The following is a 27,406-nucleotide window of genomic DNA, read 5'->3' on the forward strand; positions in this document are numbered from 1 at the left end:
CCAAGCAATTGACTGTCCAACAGTCCTTTGCGAGGAAGATGAAATATCACAGCAGTCATCCTACTGCAAAGCGGATAACTGAGGCCTTGGCATCCTGGGTGGTGAGAAACGTGGTTCCGGTATCCATCATTACTGCAGAGCCAACTAGAGACTTGTTGGAGGTACTGTGTCCCCGGTACCAAATACCATCTAGGTTCCATTTCTCTAGGCAGGCGATACCGAAAATGTACACAGACCTCAGAAAAAGAGTCACCAGTGTCCTAAAAAATGCAGCTGTACCCAATGTCCACTTAACCACGGACATGTGGACAAGTGGAGCAGGGCAGGGTCAGGACTATATGACTGTGACAGCCCACTGGGTAGATGTATGGACTCCCGCCGCAAGAACAGCAGCGGCGGCACCAGTAGCAGCATCTCGCAAACGCCAACTCTTTCCTAGGCAGGCTACGCTTTGTATCACCGGTTTCCAGAATACGCACACAGCTGAAAACCTCTTACGGCAACTGAGGAAGATCATCGCGGAATGGCTTACCCCAATTGGACTCTCCTGTGGATTTGTGGCATCGGACAACGCCAGCAATATTGTGTGTGCATTAAATATGGGCAAATTCCAGCACGTCCCATGTTTTGCACATACCTTGAATTTGGTGGTGCAGAATTATTTAAAAAATGACAGGGGCGTGCAAGAGATGCTGTCGGTGGCCAGAAGAATTGCGGGACACTTTCGGCGTACAGGCACCACGTACAGAAGACTGGAGCACCACCAAAAACTACTGAACCTGCCCTGCCATCATCTGAAGCAAGAAGTGGTAACGAGGTGGAATTCAACCCTCTATATGCTTCAGAGGTTGGAGGAGCAGCAAAAGGCCATTCAAGCCTATACAATTGAGCACGATATAGGAGGTGGAATGCACCTGTCTCAAGCGCAGTGGAGAATGATTTCAACGTTGTGCAAGGTTCTGATGCCCTTTGAACTTGCCACACGTGAAGTCAGTTCAGACACTGCCAGCCTGAGTCAGGTCATTCCCCTCATCAGGCTTTTGCAGAAGAAGCTGGAGACATTGAAGGAGGAGCTAACACGGAGCGATTCCGCTAGGCATGTGGGACTTGTGGATGGAGCCCTTAATTCGCTTAACAAGGATTCACGGGTGGTCAATCTGTTGAAATCAGAGCACTACATTTTGGCCACCGTGCTCGATCCTAGATTTAAAGCCTACCTTGGATCTCTCTTTCCGGCAGACACAAGTCTGCTGGGGTTGAAAGACCTGCTGGTGAGAAAATTGTCAAGTCAAGCGGAACGCGACCTGTCAACATCTCCTCCTTCACATTCTCCCGCAACTGGGGGTGCGAGGAAAAGGCTCAGAATTCCGAGCCCACCCGCTGGCGGTGATGCAGGGCAGTCTGGAGCGACTGCTGATGCTGACATCTGGTCCGGACTGAAGGACCTGACAACGATTACGGACATGTCGTCTACTGTCACTGCATATGATTCTCTCACCATTGAAAGAATGGTGGAGGATTATATGAGTGACCGCATCCAAGTAGGCACGTCACACAGTCCGTACTTATACTGGCAGGAAAAAGAGGCAATTTGGAGGCCCTTGCACAAACTGGCTTTATTCTACCTAAGTTGCCCTCCCACAAGTGTGTACTCCGAAAGAGTGTTTAGTGCCGCCGCTCACCTTGTCAGCAATCGGCGTACGAGGTTACATCCAGAAAATGTGGAGAAGATGATGTTCATTAAAATGAATTATAATCAATTCCTCCGTGGAGACATTGACCAGCAGCAATTGCCTCCACAAAGTACACAGGGAGCTGAGATGGTGGATTCCAGTGGGGACGAATTGATAATCTGTGAGGAGGGGGATGTACACGGTGATATATCGGAGGATGATGATGAGGTGGACATCTTGCCTCTGTAGAGCCAGTTTGTGCAAGGAGAGATTAATTGCTTCTTTTTTGGTGGGGGTCCAAACCAACCCGTCATTTCAGTCACAGTCGTGTGGCAGACCCTGTCACTGAAATGATGGGTTGGTTAAAGTGTGCATGTCCTGTTTATACAACATAAGGGTGGGTGGGAGGGCCCAAGGACAATTCCATCTTGCACCTCTTTTTTCTTTAATTTTTCTTTGCGTCATGTGCTGTTTGGGGAGGGTTTTTTGGAAGGGACATCCTGCGTGACACTGCAGTGCCACTCCTAGATGGGCCCGGTGTTTGTGTCGGCCACTAGGGTCGCTTATCTTACTCACACAGCTACCTCATTGCGCCTCTTTTTTTCTTTGCGTCATGTGCTGTTTGGGGAGGGTTTTTTGGAAGGGCCATCCTGCGTGACACTGCAGTGCCACTCCTAGATGGGCCCGGTGTTTGTGTCGGCCACTAGGGTCGCTTATCTTACTCACACAGCTACCTCATTGCGCCTCTTTTTTTCTTTGCGTCATGTGCTGTTTGGGGAGGGTTTTTTGGAAGGGACATCCTGCGTGACACTGCAGTGACACTCCTAGATGGGCCCGGTGTTTGTGTCGGCCACTAGGGTCGCTTATCTTACTCACACAGCTACCTCATTGCGCCTCTTTTTTTCTTTGCGTCATGTGCTGTTTGGGGAGGGTTTTTTGGAAGGGACATCCTGCGTGACACTGCAGTGACACTCCTAGATGGGCCCGGTGTTTGTGTCGGCCACTAGGGTCGCTTAGCTTAGTCATCCAGCGACCTAGGTGCAAATTTTAGGACTAAAAATAATATTGTGAGGTGTGAGGTATTCAGAATAGACTGAAAATGAGTGGAAATTATGGTTTTTGAGGTTAATAATACTTTGGGATCAAAATGACCCCCAAATTCTATGATTTAAGCTGTTTTTTAGTGTTTTTTGAAAAAAACACCCGAATCCAAAACACACCCGAATCCGACAAAAAAAATTCGGTGAGGTTTTGCCAAAACGCGGTCGAACCCAAAACACGGCCGCGGAACCGAACCCAAAACCAAAACACAAAACCCGAAAAATTTCCGGCGCTCATCTCTAGTTCCAATTAGTAGGATCCTATAGCGGTAGTCCTTAAGGCAATAGGGCTTCACGCAGATGGTATTAGAATCCCTGGTCCACATTAGCTTGAGTCAGCCTGGTGAAAGCCTGATCCTCGAACTTGTCCAAAACCCTCGGGTAGATACCGTACGGGAAGGAAGGTGCAGGTCTCTGATCAGCAGCGTATGCACTATCCTCTGACGCATTTCACTGCGTCCATGCAGCCTTATCAAAGGTGGATGATTAGTGTTCTTATCCCATCTTTTATATGGCACATATTAGCATTGTCACATCTTATTGGCTGCTTGTTAATAATTTAATTAAGGAACAAACAATACCTAGAAATCATCAAATACAATAGAAGCAAACCGAGGCATTACAATTATTTAAAACATCTATTCTGGCTGGATAGCGATATAAGGAAAACAGTGATTAGCACAAGTTATATTTCTATACAGTCCCGATCATGTGACCGGTAGTGTGTTTATTATCAAGTATCAGAACACACTTCATTCAATCTATTGGTTGTTTTTGTCACGTGCTCGTCTTCTATGACGAGCCTGATGACACACCTTTCTGGCAGCCAATCCTAGATTGGACATGTGTCCTCCTATCGACCAATAGCGAACTGGACACGTGATCGTATGTTTAGACACGTGTTTGTTTTCTTTTCCGGAAACTCACTTCCCGGTTTAGATCACGTGATCGGAATTGGTCAAGCGGCGTCTTGTATAGGGCTGTTCACTTAAATTGTCTGTCATCAAAGACTGGGCCGCCCTACCTGAACGGTCACATGATCGGAGGATTACATGACACTTAGATGAATTAAAGACTCCATAGATCTACAACCTTAATAATATTCATTATAGGCGACTGAAATATTCCAGACTTACATTAGAGTAATTTACAATTTATCGTTGACACTAGTATGATGTATAGAAAAAGTACTTCATATGTAAATAGCTGGCTATAGAAACATCAAAGAGTCCTCAAGGAGACATCATTAGTGTTGGCAAATTTGCCCACACCTATAATACAGAGAAGAAATAAACATATATTCAAAGAAAAATCATTAAATAATACTAAAAATTATTGAATTTAATAGAAACAATTTTATATTTAGAAGTTTATAGTATTTTAGAGATACATAATTACCTAGGGAGTAGGAAAGGGATATAAACTATACAAAGTCCCAAATACTTATTTTCATTATTATGTATAGTACACATTTGCGGAGCGAATCTCTAAGACCACATCACCACAGAGCCCAATAACAACATGGGACCTTCCGTGAATAAGATGTGGAAAAAGAGAATCTCACAACACTGAGTTAAGTTCTAGGGCTTCATTGAGACCCTGAGGATGAAGTGTACTTAGTCGAAAAGTCCAAAAAATCTCCTGTTTACACAGTCTATTAAATCTATCTCCACCCCGCTTGGTTAAGGGGATATGTTCTAAACCGATCAATTTTAAAGATGTCGGATCACCTTTATGGAACTCCGAAAAGTGTTTGGGTATGCTATGTGTTTGGAGTTTCTTTAAAATATTCCTTCGGTGTTCCATAAGGCGGACTTTTAGGGGTCTGGTGGTTCTTCCCATGTATTTTAAATTGCAACCACATATTAAAAAGGTACACAACCCAACTAGTGTTACAATTTATAAAGGTAGAATTTTATATTCCTGCTCTGAAAAAAATGATGGTAAACTTATTGTTTTATTGATTGCATGACAGCATGTTGTACATCGATTTTTTCCACATTTGAAAAAACCCACTTGTTTATTAGATAGCCACATATTTGTTACGCCTTCTTTATCTTTTACTGGTTTCACAAAACTAGGAGCTAAGATCGTTTTTAAAGATCTGTTTTTTCTAAAAATGAAACTTGGATTTGGTGGAATTATTCCTTTAAGGATTGGATCAAATTTCAGAAGATTAGAGATAGATTTAAGAGACTGTGTAAACAGGAGATTTTTGGGACTTTTCGACTAAGTACACTTCATCCTCAGGGTCTCAATGAAGCCCTAGAACAGGGCTGGCCAACCAGTCAGTGACAAAGAGCCAAAAAACCTTGTTAGGTACGTAAAAGAGCCGACATCGAGCCGATGGCATGCATGCAAAAATGTAATGTGGCCTTGTGCCTGCCAGACCACACCCCTGGTTTAAAATACATTGAAAAAGCCAGAACGACATAAAATAAATGTTTTAAAGACAGATCCATTGAAAAAGCCACTTTCACAAAAAATAACTGAAAAAGGCAGATTCACATAATAAACTTCAGCTCCCCCATGTGTCACTCCAGCCAACACCCTCCTATGTCACTCCAGCCAGCTCTCCCATGTGTCACTACTGCCAAGACCCTGCTGTTTCACTGAAGCCAGCTCCACCATGTGTCACTTCTGCTACCACCCTCCTACAGTATGTCACTCCAGCCAGCTCTCCCATGTGTCACTCCTGCTACCACCCTCCTACGTCACTCCAGCCATATCTCCCATGTGTCACTACTTCCAGCACCCTCCACGTCACTCCTGCCAGGACCCTCCTGTGTCTCTCCAGCCAGCTTTGCCATGTGTCACTCTAGCCCATCCTCATGTATCACTGCAGACCCCCAGTAAACTTGTGCCATTGCAGCAGTCCCTAATGTGTCCTCGGTTTGCTTGTGGGTGTCTCACCTCTAGTATCTGGCTCCTTCAGTTTTCAGTCCCTGTAGTGCTGCAGACTTCAGTCTGGCTGGAGTGCAGCGGTTTCTGTATCTGTTGTGGTCACATGATTTAGGGTGTTGGGAGCCACATTTGAATAAAGAAAGAGCCACATGTGGCTCAAGAGCCACAGGTTGGCCACCGCTGCCCTAGAACTTAACTCAGTGTTGAGAGATTCTCTTTTTCCACATCTTATCCACGGAAGGTCCCATGTTGTTATCGGGCTCTGTGGTGATGTGGTCTTAGAGATTCGCTCCGCAAATGTGTACTATACATAATAATGAAAATAAGTATTTGGGACTCTGTATAGTTTATATTTCTTTCCTACTCCCTAGGTCATTATGTATCTCTAAAATACTATAAACTTCTAAATATAAAATGGTTTCTATTAAATTCAATAATTTTTAGTATTATTTAATGATTTTTCTTTGAATATATGTTTTTTTTTCTGTATTATAGGTGTGGGCAAATTTGCCAACACTAATGATGTCTCCTTGAGGACTCTTTGATGTTTCTATAGCCAGCTATTTACATATGAAGTAGTTTTTCTATACATCATACTAGTGTCAACGATAAATTGTAAATTACTCTAATGTAAGTCTGGAATGTTTCAGTCGCCTATAATGAATATTATTAAGGTTGTAGATCTATGGAGTGTTTAATTCATTTAAGTGTCATGTAATCCTCCGATCATGTGACCGTTCAGGTAGGGCGGCCCAGTCTTTGATGACAGACAATTTAAGTGAACAGCCCTATACAAGACGCCGCGTGACCAATTCCGATCACGTGATCTAAACCGGGATGTGAGTTTCCAGAAAAGAAAACAAACACGTGTCTAAACATATGATCACGTGTCCAGTTCGCTATTGGTCGATAGGAGGACACATGTCCAATCTAGGATTGGCTGCCAGAAAGGTGTGTCATCAGGCTCGTCATAGAAGACGAGCACGTGACAAAAACAACCAATAGACTGAATGAAGTGTGTTCCGATACTTGATAATAAACACACTACCGGTCACATGATCAGGACTGTATAGAAATATAACTTGTGCTAATCACTGTTTTCCTTATATCGCTATCCAGCCAGGATAGATGTGACAATGCTAATATGTGCCATATAAAAGATGGGATAAGAACACTAATCATCCACCTTTGATAAAGCTGCATGGACGCAGAGAAACGCGTCAGAGGATAGTGCATACGCTGCTGATCAGAGACCTGCACCTTCCCTTCCCGTACGGTAGCTACCCGAGGGTTTTGGACAAGTTCGAGGATCAGGCTTTCACCAGGCTGACTCAAGCTAATGTGGACCAGGGATTCTAATACCATCTGCGTGAAGCCCTATTGCCTTAAGGACTACCGCTATAGGATCCTACTAATTGGAACACACAGCCGGTAATACACCTTCATTGGAGAAATATATCTCTCTGCCTGCCATGAACTGTCTGTGAATGTAAAGGGACATTGGTCTTTCTAAATTGCAGCTGGCACTTTATTCATTGTACCTTATTTATATATCCCCTATCATTGAGCTTGTGATTTGTTTTAATTGCATGAGATAATTGTATTTTTTAATATATTAAATTCTGGTCTTTGAACATCTGCAGACTTGTGTCTGCCAGAAAGAGAGATACAACGTAGGCTTTAAACCTAGGATCGAGCACGGTGGCCAAAATGTAGTGCTCTGATTTCAACAGATTGACCACCCGTGAATCCTGCTTAAGCGAATTAAGGGCTCCATCCACAAGTCCCACATGCCTAGCGGAATCGCTCCATTTTAGCTCCTCCATCAGTCTCTCCAGCTTCTTCTGCAAAAGCCTGATGAGGGGAATGTCCTGACTCAGGCTGGCAGTGTCTGAACTGACTTCACGTGTGGCAAGTTCAAAGGGTTGCAGAACCTTGCACAACGTTGAAATCATTCTCCACTGCGCTTGAGTCAGGTGCATTCCCCCTCCTTTGCCTATATCATAGGTAGATGTATAGGCTTGAATGACCTTTTGCTGCTCCTCCATCCTCTGAAGCATATAGGGGGTTGAATTCCACCTCGTTACCACCTCTTGCTTCAGCTGATGGCGGGGCAGGTTCAGGAGTGTTTGCTGGTGCTCCAGTCTTCGGTACGCGGTCGCTGAATGCCGAAAGTGGCCCGCAATTCTTCGGGCCACCGACTACATCTCTTGCACGCCCCTGTCGTTTTTTAAAAAAATTCTGCACCACCAAATTCAATGTATGTGCAAAACATGGGACGTGCTGGAATTTGCCCATATGTAATGCACGCACAATATTGGTGGCGTTGTCCGATGTCACAAATCCCCAGGAGAGTCCAATTGGGGTAAGTCATTCTGCGATGATGTTCCTCAGTTTCTCTTATGGAAAGCGGTGATACAAAGCGTAAGCTGCCTAGGAACGAGTTGGCGTTTGCGAGATGCTGCTACTGGTGCCGCTGCTGCTGTTCTTGCTGCGGGAGGCAATACATCTACCCAGTGGGCTGTCACAGCCATAAAGTCCTGTATCTGGCCTGCTCCACTTGTCCACATGTCCGTGGTTAAGTGGACATTGGGTACAACTGCATTTTTTTTGGGACACTGGTGACTCTTTTTCTGATGTCTGCGTACATTCTCGGTATCGCCTGCCTAGAGAAATGGAACCTAGATGGTATTTGGTACCGGGGACACAGTACCTCAAGCAATTCTCTAATTCCCTGTGAATTAACGGTGGATACCGGACTCACGTTTAACACGACCGCAGCTGCCAAGACCTGAGTTATCCGCTTTGCAGCAGGATGACTGCTGTGATATTTCATCTTCCTCGCAAAGGACTGTTGGACAGTAAATTGCTTACTGGAAGTAGTACAAGTGTTCTTCCGACTTCCCCTCTGGGATGACGATCGACTCCCAGCAGCAACAACAGCAGCGCCAGCAGCAGTAGGCGTCACACTCAAGAATGCATCGGAGGAATCCCAGTCAGGAAAGGACTCGTCAGACTTGCCAGTGTCATGGACTGCAGGACTATTGGCTTTCCTGTCTAAGGAGGAAATTGACACTGAGGGAGTTGGTGGTGTGGTTTGCAGGAGCTTGGTTACAAGAGGAAGGGATTTAGTTGTCAGTGGACTGCATCCGCTGTCACCCAAAGTTTTTGAACTTGTCAATGACTTCTGATGAATGCGCTCCAGGTGACGTATAAGGGAGGATGTTCCTAGGTGGTTAACGTCCTTACCCCTACTTATTACAGCTTGACAAAGGCAAAACACGGCTTGACATTTGTTGTCCGCATTTCTGTTAAAATAATTCCACACCGAAGAGGTGATTTTTTTTGTAATTTGACCAGGCATGTCAATGGCCATATTAGTCCCACAGACAACAGGTGTCTCCCCGGGTGCCTGACTTAGACAAACCACCTCACCATCAGAATCCTCCTTGTCAATTTCCTCCTCAGCGCCAGCAACACCCATATCCTCATCCTGGTGTACTTCAACAGTGACATCTTCAATTTGACTATCAGGAACTGGACTGCGGGTGCTCCTTCCAGCACTTGCAGGGGGCGTGCAAATGGTGGAAGGCGCATGCTCTTCACGTCCAGTGTTGGGAAGGTCAGGCATCGCAACCGACACAATTGGGCTCTCCTTGGGGATGTGTGATTTAGAAGAACGTACAGTTCTTTGCTGTGCTTTTGCCAGCTTAAGTCTTTTCATTTTTCTAGCGGGAGGATGAGTGCTTCCATCCTCATGTAAAGCTGAACCACTAGCCATGAACATAGGCCAGGGCCTCAGCCGTTCCTTGCCACTCCCGTGTCGTAAATGGCATATTGGCAAGTTTACGCTTCTCATCAGACGCTTTTAATTTAGATTTTTAGGTCATTTTACTTAACTTTTGTTTTTTGGATTTTACATGCTCTCTACTATGACATTGGGCATCGGCCTTGGCAGACGACGTTGATGGCATTTCATCGTCTCGGCCATGACTAGTGGCAGCAGCTTCAGCACGAGGTGGAAGTGGATCTTGATCTTTCCCTATTTTACCCTACACATTTTTGTTCTCCATTTTTTAATGTGTGGAATTATATGCCAGTAATATATCAATAGCAATGGCCTACTGTACTGTACTATATATGTATACTGTTGGTCACCAAAATGCTGCACTGTAATACTAGAAGCTATAGAAAAGTATATATATTATTGTATATATCAGTACAGAGCAGTGTAACTGTGACCATGTGTCCTGACAAGCAGTATAGAAGCTATAGAAAAGTATATATATTATTGTACATATCAGTACAGAGCAGTGTAACTGTGACATGTGTCCTGACAAGCAGTATAGAAGCTATAGAAAATAAGAAAAGTATATATATTATTGTATATATCAGTACAGAGCGGTGTAACTGTGACCCATGTGTCCTGACAAGCAGTATAGAAGCTATAGAAAAGTATATATATTATTGTACATATCAGTACAGAGCAGTGTAACTGTGACCATGTGTCCTGACAAGCAGTATGGAAGCTATAGAAAAGTATATATATTATTGTATATATCAGTACAGAGCAGTGTAACTGTGACCATGTGTCCTGACAAGCAGTATAGAAGCTATAGAAAAGTATATATATTATTGTATATATCAATACAGAGCGGTGTAACTGTGACCCATGTTGTATGTCCTGACAAGCAGTATAGAAGCTATAGAAAAGTATTTATATTATTGTATATATCAGTACAGAGCAGTGTAACTGTGACCATGTGTCCTGACAAGCAGTATAGAGGCTATAGAAAAGTATATATATTATTTTATATATCAGTACAGAGCGGTGTTTCTGTGACCATGTGTCCTGACAAGCAGTATAGAAACTATAGAAAAGTATATATATTACTGTATATATCAGTACAGAGCAGTGTAACTGTGACACATGTGTCCTGACAAGCAGTATAGAAGCTATAGAAAAGTATATATATTATTGTATATATCAGTACAGAGCAGTGTAACTGTGACCATGTGTCCTGACAAGCAGTATAGAAGCTATAGAAAAGTATATATTATTATATACTGGTGGTCCCCAGTCCCCACAATGCAGCACACTGATCAGATATTTGCAGCACACGGAGCACAGATATGGAGCGTTTTCAGGCAGAGAACGTAGATATTTTCAGCACACTGAGCACAGATTATTTGCAGCACACTGAGCACAGATATTTTCAGCACACTGAGCACAGATTACGGAGCTTTTCAGGGAGAGAACGCAGCCACGTCCTCTCCGTTCAATCTCCAAAGCACAAGTGAAAATGGCGGCGACGCGCGGCTCCTTATATAGAATACGAATCTTGCGAGAATCCGACAGCGGGATGATGACATTCAGGCGCGTTCTTGTTAACCGAACAAGGCGGGAGGATCCGAGGCTGCCTCGGAACCGTGTAAACTAGGTGAAGTTCTGGGGGGTTCAGATCCCGAGGAACTGAACCCGCTCATCTCTACATGAAAGCTTTCATTTTTAGAGGCAATGATCTCACTTAAATCAGATGAGTGTTTAATTACTCATAAATGTAACACAACCATATAATATCGTGGTTTATTTTTATTTGTTTGAGTACTGTATATTAGGACTGCAAGAAGAGGATATCAAAGATTGTTACACCAGGACAACTAAATTTGTGATGACCTCACCCAAAACACATACTGTAATTGATGTCAATGATTTGTTTACATTACTTTTTTTCATGGGTTGCGCCAGACCCATACAAGCTTATCTTGACCTTTATTAAGTGATCGTAGATACGTTTAAATCCGTAGGATCCTTTTTATAATTTCTACCCAAAAGGCTGGCGCTGAGTAGTGCATGTGAAGATATATTTTGATGGCTCACTAAGCGCCCATCACTCAACACCTAAACCAAAAGGTAAAAGGAACAGACAAACAAAAATTAACATATGCAAATGATTTCACATTTCTCTTAAAAAAGAACACATCAGACTGTAAATAAGAAATGTATTACACCTATTGAAGACGGGTGTGGATCATAGTGTCGACCCTAACTAGGTCGACAGTCACTAGGTCGACCGATATAGGTCAACACAGGAAAAAGGTCAACATGGAGTAAAGGTCGATATGAAAAAGGTCGAAACAGGTAAAGGTCAACATGAGTCTTTTTACTTATTTTTGGTGTAATTTGCTCTGTAAAATTAGCAGTAACCCCAATTACAGTAGTGCACTGCGTCTGCTTGCTGCGCTCAGCGAAGGTTACTATTCCCAATCATAGTCCACGTGAATCGTAAAGTATGAAATAGTTCCACAAATGAAAAAGAATGTGAAAAACTCATGTCTATCTTTTCCTGTGTCAACCTTTGCCATGTCGACCTTTTGTCAATGTTGACCTTTCAATCATTTCGCGCTAATGCATGTCGACCGATAGTGGTAAACCTACTGACCGCCGACCTAAGTGTGACAACCGCATACCACTGAAGACACCAAATGAAAATTATTTTCTTACATAAAGGCCTTTTCTTTTTCTATTTTCTTACATAAAGGTTTAAAGGACTTTTTTTATACATAAAAGTAATTTTGTCTGCAGACACAGCAAGAGTTAAAGGGACACTTTGCAAGTTATAACTTTATCCATTTGCTCTGTTCTGGGGTTACATTTTTGCCTCATGTCACTATGATCTACAGTAATTCATTATCAGTAGAATGTTTGTTTGCCGAACCAGTACTGGCTTCTTGGGTGACTCTTAATGCACATTATGGATTCAACAAAGAGCACAGTAGTATCCAGAGCAAAGAGGTAACAGTTTTTATGCTCAAATTATACCAAGTTGATTGAGTTTATAATGATAACTACAGTGGTGGAAATAGTGAGTGGTGGGGAACAATAGTAATACAGCACTCCAATCACTTTAAAGCAGTATGAATGGCAGCGGTGCCCTTCTTAGATTCACAAGACCCCACATGTAGAGAAGATGAAGAAGGCAGCACTTAAAACAAGGACGAAAGGAGATTTGTTCTCTGAAACATCGTCCATAAACACAGATTGATACTGATTTTCTAGACTGAGGGCCACCTACTTCATCTTACATACAGCTATACATACATACATACATACATATATACATAGCAGTGGACGGCATGCATGGCACAGACACCAAGATAAATCCAGCGTATTAAAGTGTTCCAATATGTTAGATTTATCTTGGAGTCTCTGTATGTTTAATAGTGCTGTGAGAGCCACCCACTACTATATATATTTGTATTTCAGGGATTGCTATTAAAGCCAGGGATGGTAGAGGTCCAAGCATATTATTTAAACAAGAAGCATCAGCCACAAACTTTCATATACACATATACAATGCCTGGGTTTACATTTTCCAGTTATTACATTATCAATGAGTTGGATGTAACGGTCAACATACTGAAAATAATTTGTAGCTTAGTAGCTTTTTTTAACACACCCATGGGGTGGCTGCCCAGTGTCATTTTTATTTTTGGGTAGCCCTAATCCCCAGCTTTTCTTTCTGCTCAGTTTTATATTCACTTTTCCATTGTGAGATGGGTGTAACAATTTCCTTCTGTTATCAATGTTGCTATGTCAAGGCTTTTGGGTACAGAACATTTTTTGTCTTCTGACTTCCATTTCTTTCAGTTATTTTAGTTCATTGATATATGGTTATTTCTGTCAGTTATTACATTTTATTAAAATTTCATCCAAATTCATCCAGTGGAAGGCCCAGAAAAGGCTCCCAGTGTCAAAGTTCTGCCCAACATACACCAATTGGAGGTCTGACTGGGATCCCAACCCCCTAGTATGTCTTCTGGGATCCAATGTTACCACTCTGTAAAGGTTCAGAACAGGCACCTCGGACCAAAGTTCTGCCTGCCGCAATCCTCCATGAGGTCATCACACTTAATTTTTCTGATGACAATACCATACAGATTCCGAGTCCCCTCCTTTGTTATGGGCTACTCCGTAGAGGCTGGTGGTTAATGAGTCAGACTGACTCATTATACTGCTGCAAGCTGTGGGACTCTTCATTATGCTGGGCCGTGATGCAATGCACCAGCTGCACCACTACTAGTTTGGCCATTGGATAACTTGTATCTCCGTATTTCATTGTCAGAGTAGAAAAAAGGCTATTACCCATCCAAGCTATCAATGGTGGTTTCCATCAAAGATTCTTTACTTCCATACTGCCGAATTGATACTGTCAGTTGGCTCCAGAGGAACTGAAGGCCAGCCTCAGCGTACTCTATGCACATGATTCAAGTTACCCATGGGAGAAAATTAATAGGGCTTTTGACCTTCAACCCTGATCTGGAACCATCCACTTTTTCCATTGAGATACACAGAATACATTGTAGCTTAGTGTAAAAACAATAATGTCAAATCACTTCATTGAGTTGTTGGGTAGGTTTGCACCTTCTGGTCCAAGATGTTCAAGATAGATGTCATTTTCCTGCTACTTTTTATTTCCAATATTGCAATATTAGAAGTTTTATGCACTCCCAAAAGAAATCCAGAAATGTACTTCAAGCTACCCCTTTCGAGAAACTGTTCATTTATTTGGTTCATAATAGGATAACACCTTTGTTCTTTACCACTCCGTTTTAGCGCCGGATTGCCATCTTAATGATCCCCATGAGGCTACATGGAAGATGTCCCCAAAGATATTTCTGAATAGTGAGGATTTGGCTGCCATTCAGCTCAGAACTGCAAAGGCCTCAACCAGCATTGCCAATTAAATGAGCCCTTACACGCTATACGGTCCCCAAGAGGATAAATACATGCTGTTTCCCCATAGAGTAATTCCATCTTTTGTGGTGTCAGTGCATTGGAAATTTACACTTACTTTCCCACCTGGTACTCATGCTTTATTATTCAACAATTTTCGGAGAGGCTCGTACCTTCATCCTTGGTCTACCTATATCCATATGTCCTGCTTGCTCAACTGCTCCATTAAGCACATAAGAAATCATCATTATAAATGGATTGATTATGCCTGTTGGTAATGCTACAATCCTCTGTTTAGGTCAACCCTGATTAATAGGTTAGGTTAAATAGCTTCTATGGTGTATATCACTAGAATACAGAATAACTCGATGCCTAAGTTCCAAGAGATTTGGGGACCTTTGTACCAGTACTAATGCCCCTTGCTATTTGTCTGTGTCTCCTTCTTTTATGCTTTTTATAAGTTATCTTCTTATCTTTCCTATGATGCGCCCCCCCTCCCTACCCCTCTCTCTGCATTTGCTCCCCTTTACTCTTCTTCTGCCTCTTTTAAGTTACAAATTACAAAATTGCTGTCTACAATGGGCATTATCATATTAAGTCCTTGATAAATTGAATAATGGATCGGATTCAAAAGTAAATGCTGGTGCGTTTGTCTGTTGAGTAGCACATTGTGAGGAAATGAGAGGTCTGTGACAAGTAATATAGCTAGGCTTCATTTCTAATGTCACATGTGTACTTTTTATCCCCATATCCCTATACATTCAGTTTGTCTGTTTGTTCATTCTCCGTAGCATGTCCCTGCTCACCCTCATACTGTTGTCAAAGTCAGAAAAATATCACGCTGCACATTGCCATATTTGCACCTCATGCGTGTCCCCGCTGCGAGTGCATGGGCTCTCCCGTGCGTGCGCATACTTGCTGTTGCGTGCACCCGCAGGCGCACGGTATGCGCATTTACGGTAAAGTTTATGTGCGTCTAGCGGGCGACTCAATCGTTACATATTTTAACCATATAATGTATTTTGTAGATTATGGTCCCTTTGATAGAATCTGAAAGTTTAGTTAATGTAGCATGTTCATAGACAAAGAGATCCCTCTTTGTTTGATACGAAGGGTCAGACAGGGGTTATACAGTGGTGTTTAGTATCCATCGGAAGAGTATTTAATTAGCAATATTCCGGTGTTGGTTTGAAGCGGATTAATCGCTCGTGCGAATAGTTATGGACATAAGAAGTTTATGAACATTTACTGTATTTTGCACTTTATTACCCATGCGGCGGGAAACCTAGTTTCCCACCCACCTGAGCAGTTGGAAATAGTCACAGCCCACCTGTATGAATCAACCTATGACCTTTTGTTATAATGCGAAGACGAATTCCTGTGTCCAATGAACAATAAGAATATAGGGACCATTGTACTGTATTGTGTGTAGTGTATAAAAGGACAAGCCGATCTGGGCCAGCTCTCTCTTCTCTTCAACGGTTCTCATTGCTGATAATCGGGAGCTGGATATCCAGAAGGCGCATGCGATTGTTTCCCTTTGTGCGTAAGTTTCTCTGCAATCATATTGTCTTTATTGTTATAAGCCATTCTCACTCGTTCTCTCTCACTTTTTCTCTCTCTCTCCCCTTTTCCCCCTTTAAAAGTAATTGTATCTTTATTGTATTTTATGTGTAGTTACTTGGTTAGATATTCTATGTTATTTTGGTAGTGTATAACTTGTATTGTATTATTCTTTTTGAACGTTCATTCATTTTCTTAAAAGGCGTTAGACCCTTAGACCGGTATTTGACTGTTTATTATATTGCTAAGGGGTTCTCTGAGCGTCACATACGCTCATACAGCTTTTAAACTAACAAGGTTACACTGTGTTGCATTTACATCTTATCACTGCACAAGGGTTTACAGTATATGTACATTGTTTATGGTATAGTTAAAAAGGTTTAACACTGTGAGCGTCAGCGCCGCTTGTGATCTCCTCGTGGTCCCAAGCATCCGCTACGCTAATAGCGTATCATTACATTAGTCGGCAGCCTATAGCGTGCTTGCCTGTACGCTCTAAGCCGTGAGCGAACGTGCCGCTCGTGCGTCTCGACCACGGCTAAGCGTTAGATACGCAACGTGCGTACCCTTAAGGTATTCCATACGCCAATAGCGTACTGTGTTCTTTAACCTTTTAGAGGGTTTTCAGTAAGATAAATATTTGGCTTTATCAATTGGCGGCTCATCCGTCCTTCACATATCTGCACTAGGTAATTTCAGCAGACATTATCGATCAGCAAAGGGCGGGAGGTAATATTCCTCGTAGTGCTGACCCGATAAGCGTCTGCTTCGCTTAGTAAAGGGTGCTGAAGGAATCCGGAACCGGAGGTAAGAACAATACGCTAGTATCTTTTAAAACTGTTTTTTTTTTCTGTTCTGTCTTGCGTACGCACGCACGCACGCATACATCTGCATTTCTTTTCATTCGTGTATTTTCACATATCACTCTCTTGTTTGCCATTTCACAATTGATAACGTGCTAAGAAAGATTTGTTGCTATTAGTAGTTAAAGAGTAAAAGTAATACATTAAGGGGTAATTTGTAAAGCACGCACACAGCTTTGAGAGACCTGTGTGGTGCTCGGTAGATGAATACAATTAAAGATCATCTACATTGATAAATGTGTTAACTGTATTTCTGTGGACATATCTGGCTGGCATACACGTGTCTCTAATAAAAGGGTGAGACAAGCGTACGCAAATCAAAGGCCGACGCACGCAGCGTATATTACGCAACGGAGCGTCCGGGTACGCCCACATAATTCAAATCACACGATAATTATTTTTAACAGGCGAAAAGGAGGCAACGCGATAAATAGCGCAAGTCAATTTTAGTGTCCGAAATTTTAAGCTAATAGATCCTTCTCCAATTTGCGACTCATCTGGTCTAGACTATTTACTGAATGAAAGGAATTTCTGCGCAGAAATAAAATTAAAGTGTACATGTGGTGAGTGTTTGCATATATAAGTTTTTACAATTTTTGGGTTGAACCACAAGAAGTCGAGTTCTCGTGAGGTACATACATGTAAGTGACGTGCATGGTGGCTGGGGAGGCATCCCTTGTTAAACATAAATTTGAGCATTAGAGTATAGCAGACCAGGAGGTCTACTGTAGCACAGACCAGGAGGCCCGGAACAGACCAGGAGGTCTAGGTACAGCATACTAAGAAGTCCGCTATAGAGAAAAGTAGCACAACACCAGGAAGGGTTGGTGCGGAACCCATATAGGCCATTGAAGCTCAGGCTGAAGGAATTCGCAGCTGCAATTTTCGATTCCACTGGTCGCTCCGCACATAAGATTAGTAGCTTATGTGCCGAACGATTGTACCGCACGTAATTGTGTGCATTAGTTAGTAACCTGACCAGTACCATTTGCGTACGAAAGGGGTCATAAACGCTATTTGTACACTCTAACGTGATTTGTGTAATTTTTTTTATTTTAAGGGAGGTTCGCTGGTCACTCGGGAACTATCCAACAACCGATACTTGCTGGGGAACACGCCCCAGTAAGTAAAGGTTCATAGGGGCCCTAAGTTGGGTACAGCAGCTCTGAATCAGTGATTGCAGTACTGGCCAATGTGGGCGAGGAGTGAGTGGAGTACTCGGTAAACTTCGCCGCCGGCCTGCCCCGGACATCTTGGTTTTTGTAAGGGTTCGCTGAAGACCCTGATTTGAAGGTCAGAGGCAGTGAAAGCAACACCTGCAAGTTATGGGGGCCAGTTGTTCAGGTAGGGGGCGATCAACCTCGGTTCGGGTTGACTCAGTAAACCGGCCAATCGGGTCGGCAAGGTATGTAATGTGTGAAAAATACGGTTCACACACAGAGGTTTTATGTGATGAATGGGAAAGAATGACTGTGCATGACGGGGAGAAGTTTCCCCGGGTAGGTAGCTTTAGCCCAGATGTGTTACAAAATCTAAGGAGAAGGATATGTCTCATTAAATCAGCAAAGAGACGGATCAAACATTTTGATTGTTTAAAGTTATGGAAAAAGGAAAGTGAAATACAAAGAAATTTAACCGACATATCTGACTCTCATCTTGGGAAGAGAGACATGGCAATGGAGAGGATTATGGTTGCAGAGAAAGGCACAATATTGTACGATAAAAATGCACTTAGTAACTGTATTAAGGATGAAAGTAACAAATGTAATAATGTTTATGAAAATGAAAGTGTAAAAATTACAAATGTTAACCTGTGCAAGTCGCACCCCATGTCAAACTTTCCTCAGGATTACAAGCAAGAAAGTGAGCCCAGCACGATGTCGGCACCTCTTCCAGCAGCCATCACACAAGACATCCAGGTGGACGCGACCAAATCGGTAAAGGCAATAATCAAACCCCCTAACGGAGGGTCAGGTGAGGTCGTGTCCACAGGTACGTACAATGTTTTATATCACGCACAAACAAATGTACCCCATATTGCAAGACCAACACAAGGTGATGTAATTGAGTTTAGTCCTGTCAGGGTGATCACAGTCCCCAATGGGAAGACTGACGATCAGGGAATCATTCCCGTCAAGGACAGTGCAATGCGCCGTCCCTGGTCCCGGACCGAATTGAGATCAATTATGTCTGAATTTCCTGATTCTAGGAAAAATCTAGTCGCATGTCAAAGGTTCATTAAAGAACAAGGAAACTCCACAGAACCCACCAACAAAGATTGGCGGATAGTGCTGAGGGCATGTTTGCCCTCCGGTGTTGACTCTGCGAAATTTATTACTGATTGTCAATTAGACACAGAAGTACCTCAAACGGAGGAACACAATCAGGAATGTATTAAGCAGATCAACCGACAGTTGGGAGTATATTTCCCTGCCGTTGTCAAGTGGAATGAAATTTTCTCCATAAGACAAAACGAAGGGGAAAGTATTTCTAATTATTTCAATCGAGCACTGCAAGTAATGGCTAGGAACACTGGGATCACGGACATCAAAACTAACGCACAGCATAGAGAAATAGCGGTTAAGGTATTAATGAATGGTTTAAAGGAGGTATTGAGAACAAGGGTACAGACCACCAACCCAAACTGGAGAAATATCTCGGTGGCCGCATTAAGAGAGGCCGCTATTGATCATGATCGGAATATCACCAGACACAAGGAGTCACAAAGTGATAAGTTAATGGCCGCAAGTATACAGGCCCTAACCACAAGACCACTCCAGCATAAGCCCCAAACCCCTGCGAGAAATTTAAATGTGATAGTCTGTTACAATTGCCAGAAGGAAGGTCATTTTGCAAGAGATTGTAGATCAGGAAGTAGACAAAAGTCATATCAACCCCCTAGACAACAACATAACCATGATATCCAAGGAAGCAGGGAAGTACAGGGAAAACGGTTGATGGTGATGAGCATCCGAGCATTTGAGGAGGCATCAAATCAACCAAGACCTCAGGTCATTGACACTTGGAGGAAACCCAGGGTTTGTTATCTTTGTAAAAGAGAAGGGCATTATGCCAGTAACTGTAACAGCCCACATATAGCCAAGACCCAATATCACTTGGTAACAGCCGAGCAGACGAAGCTGCTAAGTTAGCAGCTGGTACCCCCAGACAGACAGACACCACACAATAGATGGTATTCAATACCATCAACACACAGAAGTTGTGTGAAATGCAAAATTTGTGTTCCACACAGGAAAAGGCAGTTTGGAGGTCAAAAGGATATGGCCAGGAGTCCTCAGGACTCTGGACAGATGGACAGGGTAAACCAGTGGCACCCAGAGCATACCTTCCATGTTTAGCTGAAGCAGCACATGGGCTGACTCATCTGGGCAAGGAGGGAATGTGCAAGTTGGTAAGAGCATATTGGTGCGCCCCAGGATTCTCATCCCATGCAGGTAAGAGAGCAATGTCATGCCTTACCTGCTTGAGGAAGAACATCGGAAAGGCAATACCAACAGAACCATCTCATATCCCACCTACAGGCGGCCCTTTTCAGGTAATACAGATTGATTTTATACAATTACCCCCTTGTCGAAATTTGAAATATGTACTTGTTTGTATAGATGTGTTTTCAAATTGGGTCGAAGCATTTCCTGCGGCCACAAATACCGCTATGTTTACTGCTAAGAAAATTGTGCAGGAATTTGTGTGTAGATACGGTATCCCTAGAATAATTGAAAGTGATAGGGGTACCCATTTCACAGGTGATGTCTTTCAAGGAATGTGTAAGTTGATGGGAATTGATAGTAAGCTGCACACTCCGTACCGCCCCCAGGCGAGTGCGAAAGTAGAAAGAGTGAACAGCACTATTAAAAATAAATTGAGCAAAGTTATGGCAGAAACAGGATTAACATGGCCAGAAGCTTTACCCATTGTACTATACAGCATCAGAACCACTCCCAGGTCCCCTCTTAATCTGTCCCCCTTTGAAATTCTGTTTGGTCGACAACCGCATGTTATGATTAACCCTCAGGATGATTTGAAGTGTAACAATGAAGTGACTGTAAAATACCTGGTTAACATGAGTAAAACAGCTAAGGAATCAGAATGACAATCTGAAGTTAGTGATTCCTGATTTGCCAGATAGTAATTGTCATGACATTGAACCTGGGGATTATGTAATGATACGGAATTTTCTACGCTCAGGTTGCCTTATTGACAGATGGGAAGGAACATACCAAGTCTTATTGATTAGCACGACAACATTGAAGGTTGCCGAGAGAGAGACTTGGGTTCATTCGTCCCATTGTAAGAAGGTTGCTGATCCAGAGAGGTCCCGTGATAAAGAACAGACGGTGGAGGAAGTTGTATCACTGGAGTGTCTGTTTCAGGAGGACTGAGACGGCACCTGAGCATTGAGAATAATAAGATCGGAGGCAGTTGTCGATTCCCTGTTCCCTTTTATTGTTTTTCTCCACTTCCCATCCCATCTCCCTCAATTGTTTCTTTCCCCATTCTCATTCTTCTCCATTCCCTCCTATAAGATGGACTTGCCCCAAGAGACTGTGATCCGGATTTTTCTGTTGACCATGATGTTGACCAGAGCAGTCTGTTCCGGCGAGAGTACCATGGAGGTCGAGAGAGGTTCTGGAATGGGTTCTGATGACAGAGATGGAGGCGTAGATTTCCAAGAACAACATAATCACAGAGTAAAGGCGAGTATCAGAAAATGATCTGGTAGCATTGACAATAGAAGAAATTGTGAAGGATTGTTAGCTGAAGAGAACTGTATCTGTAGACTCTGTGACAGTGTAGTTGAGGATGGGTGTATCAAGAAATGCCAATCCAGTTTTAATATCCACATGGACCGGCATCCATTGAGTGACTATCACTCCTTAGTGGGTAAAGTGTTAAATCAGACAGATTGTTGGGTATGCTCTCAAGTACCTCAAGGCCATAGCAAATCAGGATTAGTGCCCTTCCCTTTAACTATAGGGGAGGTACTTGAGCTAAGTGGTGGGAGGCCGGTGGACAGGAGGTTTAATATCTCCAGTCCTCCTAGTTTGAAGCTCCACCAATATCATGTGGATAGATCCCTAGTATGTTTTAACATTTCCAATCCCCGAAAGCCGGGAAATTGGGAAGTGTCATGGAATAACCAAACCATGACCTTTTCATACAGAGCCGATCGAATGCCAACAGATACAGAACTTATACGCCACATAGCCGGTAGTGGAAAATATTTCCGTTATAGGTATACCCTAGGAAGTAGGACCATGAGAGTTGGAGAGGTATCACCAGTATACTGTGCACACATCGTACAAACCGATACGTGTACTAAACAGATGGGAGAATTAGGGTTAGGAAATTTCATATGGAAAATGTGTAATATGGTTATGTCCTACTCCGTCCCATATGTTCTCCCCGATGATGCATATTTCATATGCGGGAGAAAGGCGTATAAGTGGCTTGCCCCAAACTCAGAAGGGTTGTGTTATATTGGAAAAGTACTGCCTGAGGTAATGACCGTATCCCACACTAAAATGAAGGATATTCACCGCAGTGCCCAAGCTCCTTATACTCACACTCATTACGAGCACATCGTTAAACGGCACCTGATAGAGAGAACAGAGCATCCGGCCTCTGACCTGATCAGTGAATCCACCGGGATTCAATTCCTAATCGCGTTAGATATCACTCGTACCGCCAGAGGAGTGATAAATTATAAATATATATCTGCGCTTGCAAATTTATTAGACAACATCACTGAAATGTATGATGACACATTTAGGTATACTGGAAGGGAGCTCCAAGCTTATAAAACAGAACTGGTTCAGCATAGGATGATTCTCAATTATCTCACAGCTGTGACGGGTGGGTATTGAGTCACCCTAGCAACTCAGTATGGAATAAAGTGCTGCACGTATATCACAAACAGCACCGAGGACCCGGTCGAGGTCATAGACCAAAAGATGGATGACATTCTCCAATTAAAATGGGAGTTCCGAAGGAAACACAATCTCACCCTTGCTGCTGTGGGTAATGAGCTGACCGGTTGGGTGTCATGGTTGAACCCGCGAAATTGGTTCTCTGGTTTAGGAGAATGGACCCAAGGTATTATCATGGATGTAGGGAAATTCCTTTTGTGTGTTCTGGGTGTCATCATATTGGTCGGACTGATATTTAGATGCGTTCGGATTTTAACAAAGTGTAAACGTAGCGCCCGAGTGAAGAGTTTAAGGAGTGAAGATACTGTCATAACGACTGATGTGATTTATGACCCAACGATAGAGACAATGTTGTGATGAAAATGTGATTCCACGGTCCGTTTCTTTCACCCGTTTCTCCTTTGTTTTTCTCCAAGGTAAAAAGACCCGCTTGGAAGAGGAATTTGACGACCTTGTATGCAGACAACAGATGGACTAAAGAAGAAGTCTGACAACCTTGTACACAGACAACTGATGGACTATGCCATAGACCCCCAGATCCCTAGTACTTTTAATTTTACGCTAGCCCAACACTTTTTGTAAGTCTATGGACATTGATAAAGCTTTGCTTACGTTTATTGGCAAAAGCACAAAGAGACTACAGTCAACATGTACATCGAGACAAGACAAGACAAGACACAAGACAAGACCTCAATCGGCAAATGTATATTAAACTCACATAGTTTATCACTGCATTTACCATAATTGTTCTTTATCTTCATCTCTACAACCTTCAGGTAATAACACACATAGTCGATAGGGAATATAGGCACAGATATCAGCACCCACATATTCCCCCATTCATGTATCATCAACTAAAATGTGCTCCCCCATTTTGTTGCAACCAAAAGCCAAAGAGAGCTCGGTAAAGTTTGACAGCCCATCCACAGACCCGTACCACGGGATAAGAAGGAATTCAAATGTATACTTCGCAATACCTCGAAGCTTGATTTACGACACGTACGGCACGATGATACATGACCCCCCAAACATGGATTCATACACACATGCTTCTGCTATCTCACTAGGTCATACCCGTTTCCTACCTTCTCCTCTCCTCCCCTACCCAATCATAGAAATGTATTTACACATGACATATATTTTTCTCTTTTTGAAATGTTTTAGAAAGTGGCAGTTATTGGTGACTGCCAAAGGGTGGACTGTCAAAGTCAGAAAAATATCACGCTGCACATTGCCATATTTGCACCTCATGCGTGTCCCCGCTGCGAGTGCATGGGCTCTCCCGTGCGTGCGCATACTTGCTGTTGCGTGCACCCGCAGGCGCACGGTATGCGCATTTACGGTAAAGTTTATGTGCGTCTAGCGGGCGACTCAATCGTTACATATTTTAACCATATAATGTCTTTTGTAGATTATGGTCCCTTTGATAGAATCTGAAAGTTTAGTTAATGTAGCATGTTCATAGACAAAGAGATCCCTCTTTTTTTGATACGAAGGGTCAGACAGGGGTTATACAGTGGTGTTTAGTATCCATCGGAAGAGTATTTAATTAGCAATATTCCGGTGTTGGTTTGAAGCGGATTAATCGCTCGTGCGAATAGTTATGGACATAAGAAGTTTATGAACATTTACTGTATTTTGCACTTTATTACCCATGCGGCAGGAAACCTAGTTTCCCACCCACCTGAGCAGTTGGAAATAGTCACAGCCCACCTGTATGAATCAACCTATGACCTTTTGTTATAATGCGAAGACGAATTCCTGTGTCCAATGAACAATAAGAATATAGGGACCATTGTACTGTATTGTGTGTAGTGTATAAAAGGACAAGCCGATCTGGGCCAGCTCTCTATTCTCTTCAACGGTTCTCATTGCTGATAATCGGGAGCTGGATATCCAGAAGGCGCATGCGATTGTTTCCCTTTGTGCGTAAGTTTCTCTGCAATCATATTGTCTTTATTGTTATAAGCCATTCTCACTCGTTCTCTCTCACTTTTTCTCTCTCTCTCCCCTTTTCCCCCTTTAAAAGTAATTGTATCTTTATTGTATTTTATGTGTAGTTACTTGGTTAGATATTCTATGTTATTTTGGTAGTGTATAACTTGTATTGTATTATTCTTTTTGAACGTTCATTCATTTCCTTAAAAGGCGTTAGACCCTTAGACCGGTATTTGACTGTTTATTATATTGCTAAGGGGTTCTCTGAGCGTCACATACGCTCATACAGCTTTTAAACTAACAAGGTTACACTGTGTTGCATTTACATCTTATCACTGCACAAGGGTTTACAGTATATGTACATTGTTTATGGTATAGTTAAAAAGGTTTAACACTGTGAGCGTCAGCGCCGCTTGTGATCTCCTCGTGGTCCCAAGCATCCGCTACGCAGATAGCGTATCATTACGTTAGTCGGCAGCCTATAGCGTGCTTGCCTGTACGCTCTAAGCCATGAGCGAACGTGCCGCTCGTGCGTCTCGACCACGGCTAAGCGTTAGATACGCAACGTGCGTACCCTTAAGGTATTCCATACGCCAATAGCGTACTGTGTTCTTTAACCTTTTAGAGGGTTTTCAGTAAGATAAATATTTGGCTTTATCACTGTGTTTGAATCAGCCTTAATATTGTAATATAGGCACTTGTTTTATGTTCTCTGTTACACTCTAGGTCATGTTAGCCATAGTTTTGACTACTATTGTGCTGCAGCAGAGGAGAAGCCAACAGTGTAGACACTAGTTTCTGGGGGCAGCCCAGCATCTTCAGACATGCTGGGCACACTCCCGAGTGATGTAATCAGGATTCCCTGTGAGGCCATGCCCCCTTTAAGATTGGTCACACTCGTTTTTGTGTGCGCCCACCTCTGGGGTGTGTGTGTGGGGGGATATACAGAGTGCACCTCTGCAGATATGCCAGTCACCAATGGCTGCTAATCTGTTTAACAGATGCCACATGTACTTTCCCTACCAAACATTATTCCTCTTCCTTCTGTAGCATGTGTTACCCACACCGTTGACTCTAGACTGTAAGCTCCTTTGGTCAGGGCTATCTTTTTTTATTGTTTCATGTCAGTGTATGTAATTTGCTTGTGTCATGTCATGACCCCCTCAATGTATAGCTCTATATAATATATTCGCCTTTATAAAAAAAGATAATACAAATAAACATATAATAAAACATTGTATTAAAACATTACCTGGAACATTTCAGAAGCCAGTTTAACGTCACTGAGGAGGACCTCTGGAAAAACATGCAGAGAGTCAAATGTGCCACTGAGAGAAAACGATTCAAATTTGGTGTTAGCAGTTTCTGCAGCTACATCACATGTCTCCAGGCTGCTACACTTCAATAAAGTGCACACCTAAATAAAAATACAGGTATTGTAGGATATATAGTAAGTTGCAAACATGTCATGTTTACCTCATTCTCACATTTACATTTCAAGAAACAATGTAATAAACGCATTTTATTTACAAAGCTAAGAAAACATCAAATACTGTATTGTGTAATAAGTAACTAAAGTTTTCAGCCACAACATGTATTAACAAAAAGTTTTTATAACAGTTGCCATGAAGTGTCCGTGGCAACTGAACAAAAAGCTACTTAGGAACTTATGTCAGCATTGTACCAATTTTCTTATCAGTGTGAGTGCAGTAACGGGAGTTTGCCAGTGCCATTCAACTGCAGGTGTGTCTCGACCCTTTCAGGGGCTTGTCACAGCTTTCAACTGATATCCCGTATGTTACCCATATGTGTATCATGTAAATGTACAAGTTTTTTAGAAGTTAAAAAAAATTAAATAAATGTATTAATGATGTTTTTCCAATAAAACAAATATTAAGGTTTTGGTCAATATTTTAAGTTTAAATAAACCTCTCCTCTGTTATATACAGTAAGTATATAGTATATGTAAACTGCAGTGGGAGTCTGATGTCCTTTCATTTCCTTACCATTACCAAAATCCAGCTACTGTATGCTTCTTTACCAGGTCAGCAATTAAATAAACGCTGGCTATCTGAAAGCACTGGCGTTTCTATAATGGGTGCAGTGTGTGCGGTGCACATGGGCCCCTAAGTCCATAGGGGGCCCCCACCGCACACGATGCACCCATTTTCTAAATACTCACCCATCCGGATGTCCCGCGGCGACGTCCACGGCAGTATTAAAACTCTGTGAAAATGGCCCAGCAGCCATTTTCACGGAGTTCTGTGCATGCGCAGTAGAGAAATCTCAGGGAAAATGGCCGCCGTGCTATTTTCCCGGAGATCTGCACAGGCGCAGTAGAGTCTGAGCGCTCTAGTGCTCAGACTCTCAGCGCTGCCGGCAGAGAGGAGGGGGCCCAAACGGAGGAGGCTGCACCCGGGCCTCCTCCTCTCTTAAAGCGCCCCTGTCTGAAAGGGATGTAGTTATGTGACCAGCGGTCACAATACCGACACCATCTGAACCTGTTCTAACCATTCTACCAGCTAGGATGGTGAATATAGTAAATGTATTGCTCCAGATGAAACTGATCAAACTTCTTGTCAATTCATGAACCACATTCACACTATAAATAGTATACACTGTAGTAGCCCAGATTTCACTGACCCTGAGCCCTGTCCTCTCAGTGCTAGCAGCATCTGGT

The 27,406-nt window shown here is 42.8% G+C and overlaps 1 protein-coding gene across 2 annotated transcripts in view; it reads right to left on the reverse strand.

Annotated features, from left to right (window-relative positions):
- Positions 1-11,252: 11,252 nt before the first annotated feature.
- The window catches only part of LOC134909935 (pantetheinase-like), a 70,492-nt gene continuing 54,338 nt past the window's right edge, over positions 11,253-27,406 (reverse strand). For both annotated transcript variants that reach the window (XM_063917362.1, XM_063917361.1), the window contains exons 6-7: positions 25,979-26,143; positions 11,253-11,579 (exon numbers count right to left, since the gene is read on the reverse strand). In XM_063917362.1, the coding sequence (XP_063773432.1) occupies positions 11,454-11,579; positions 25,979-26,143 (291 nt within the window). In that variant the 3' untranslated portion in view covers positions 11,253-11,453. The remainder of the gene's footprint in view (positions 11,580-25,978; positions 26,144-27,406) is intronic.

This window comes from Pseudophryne corroboree, chromosome 4 (genome assembly GCF_028390025.1).
Source record: "Pseudophryne corroboree isolate aPseCor3 chromosome 4, aPseCor3.hap2, whole genome shotgun sequence".
Taxonomy (NCBI): Eukaryota; Metazoa; Chordata; class Amphibia; order Anura; family Myobatrachidae; genus Pseudophryne; species Pseudophryne corroboree.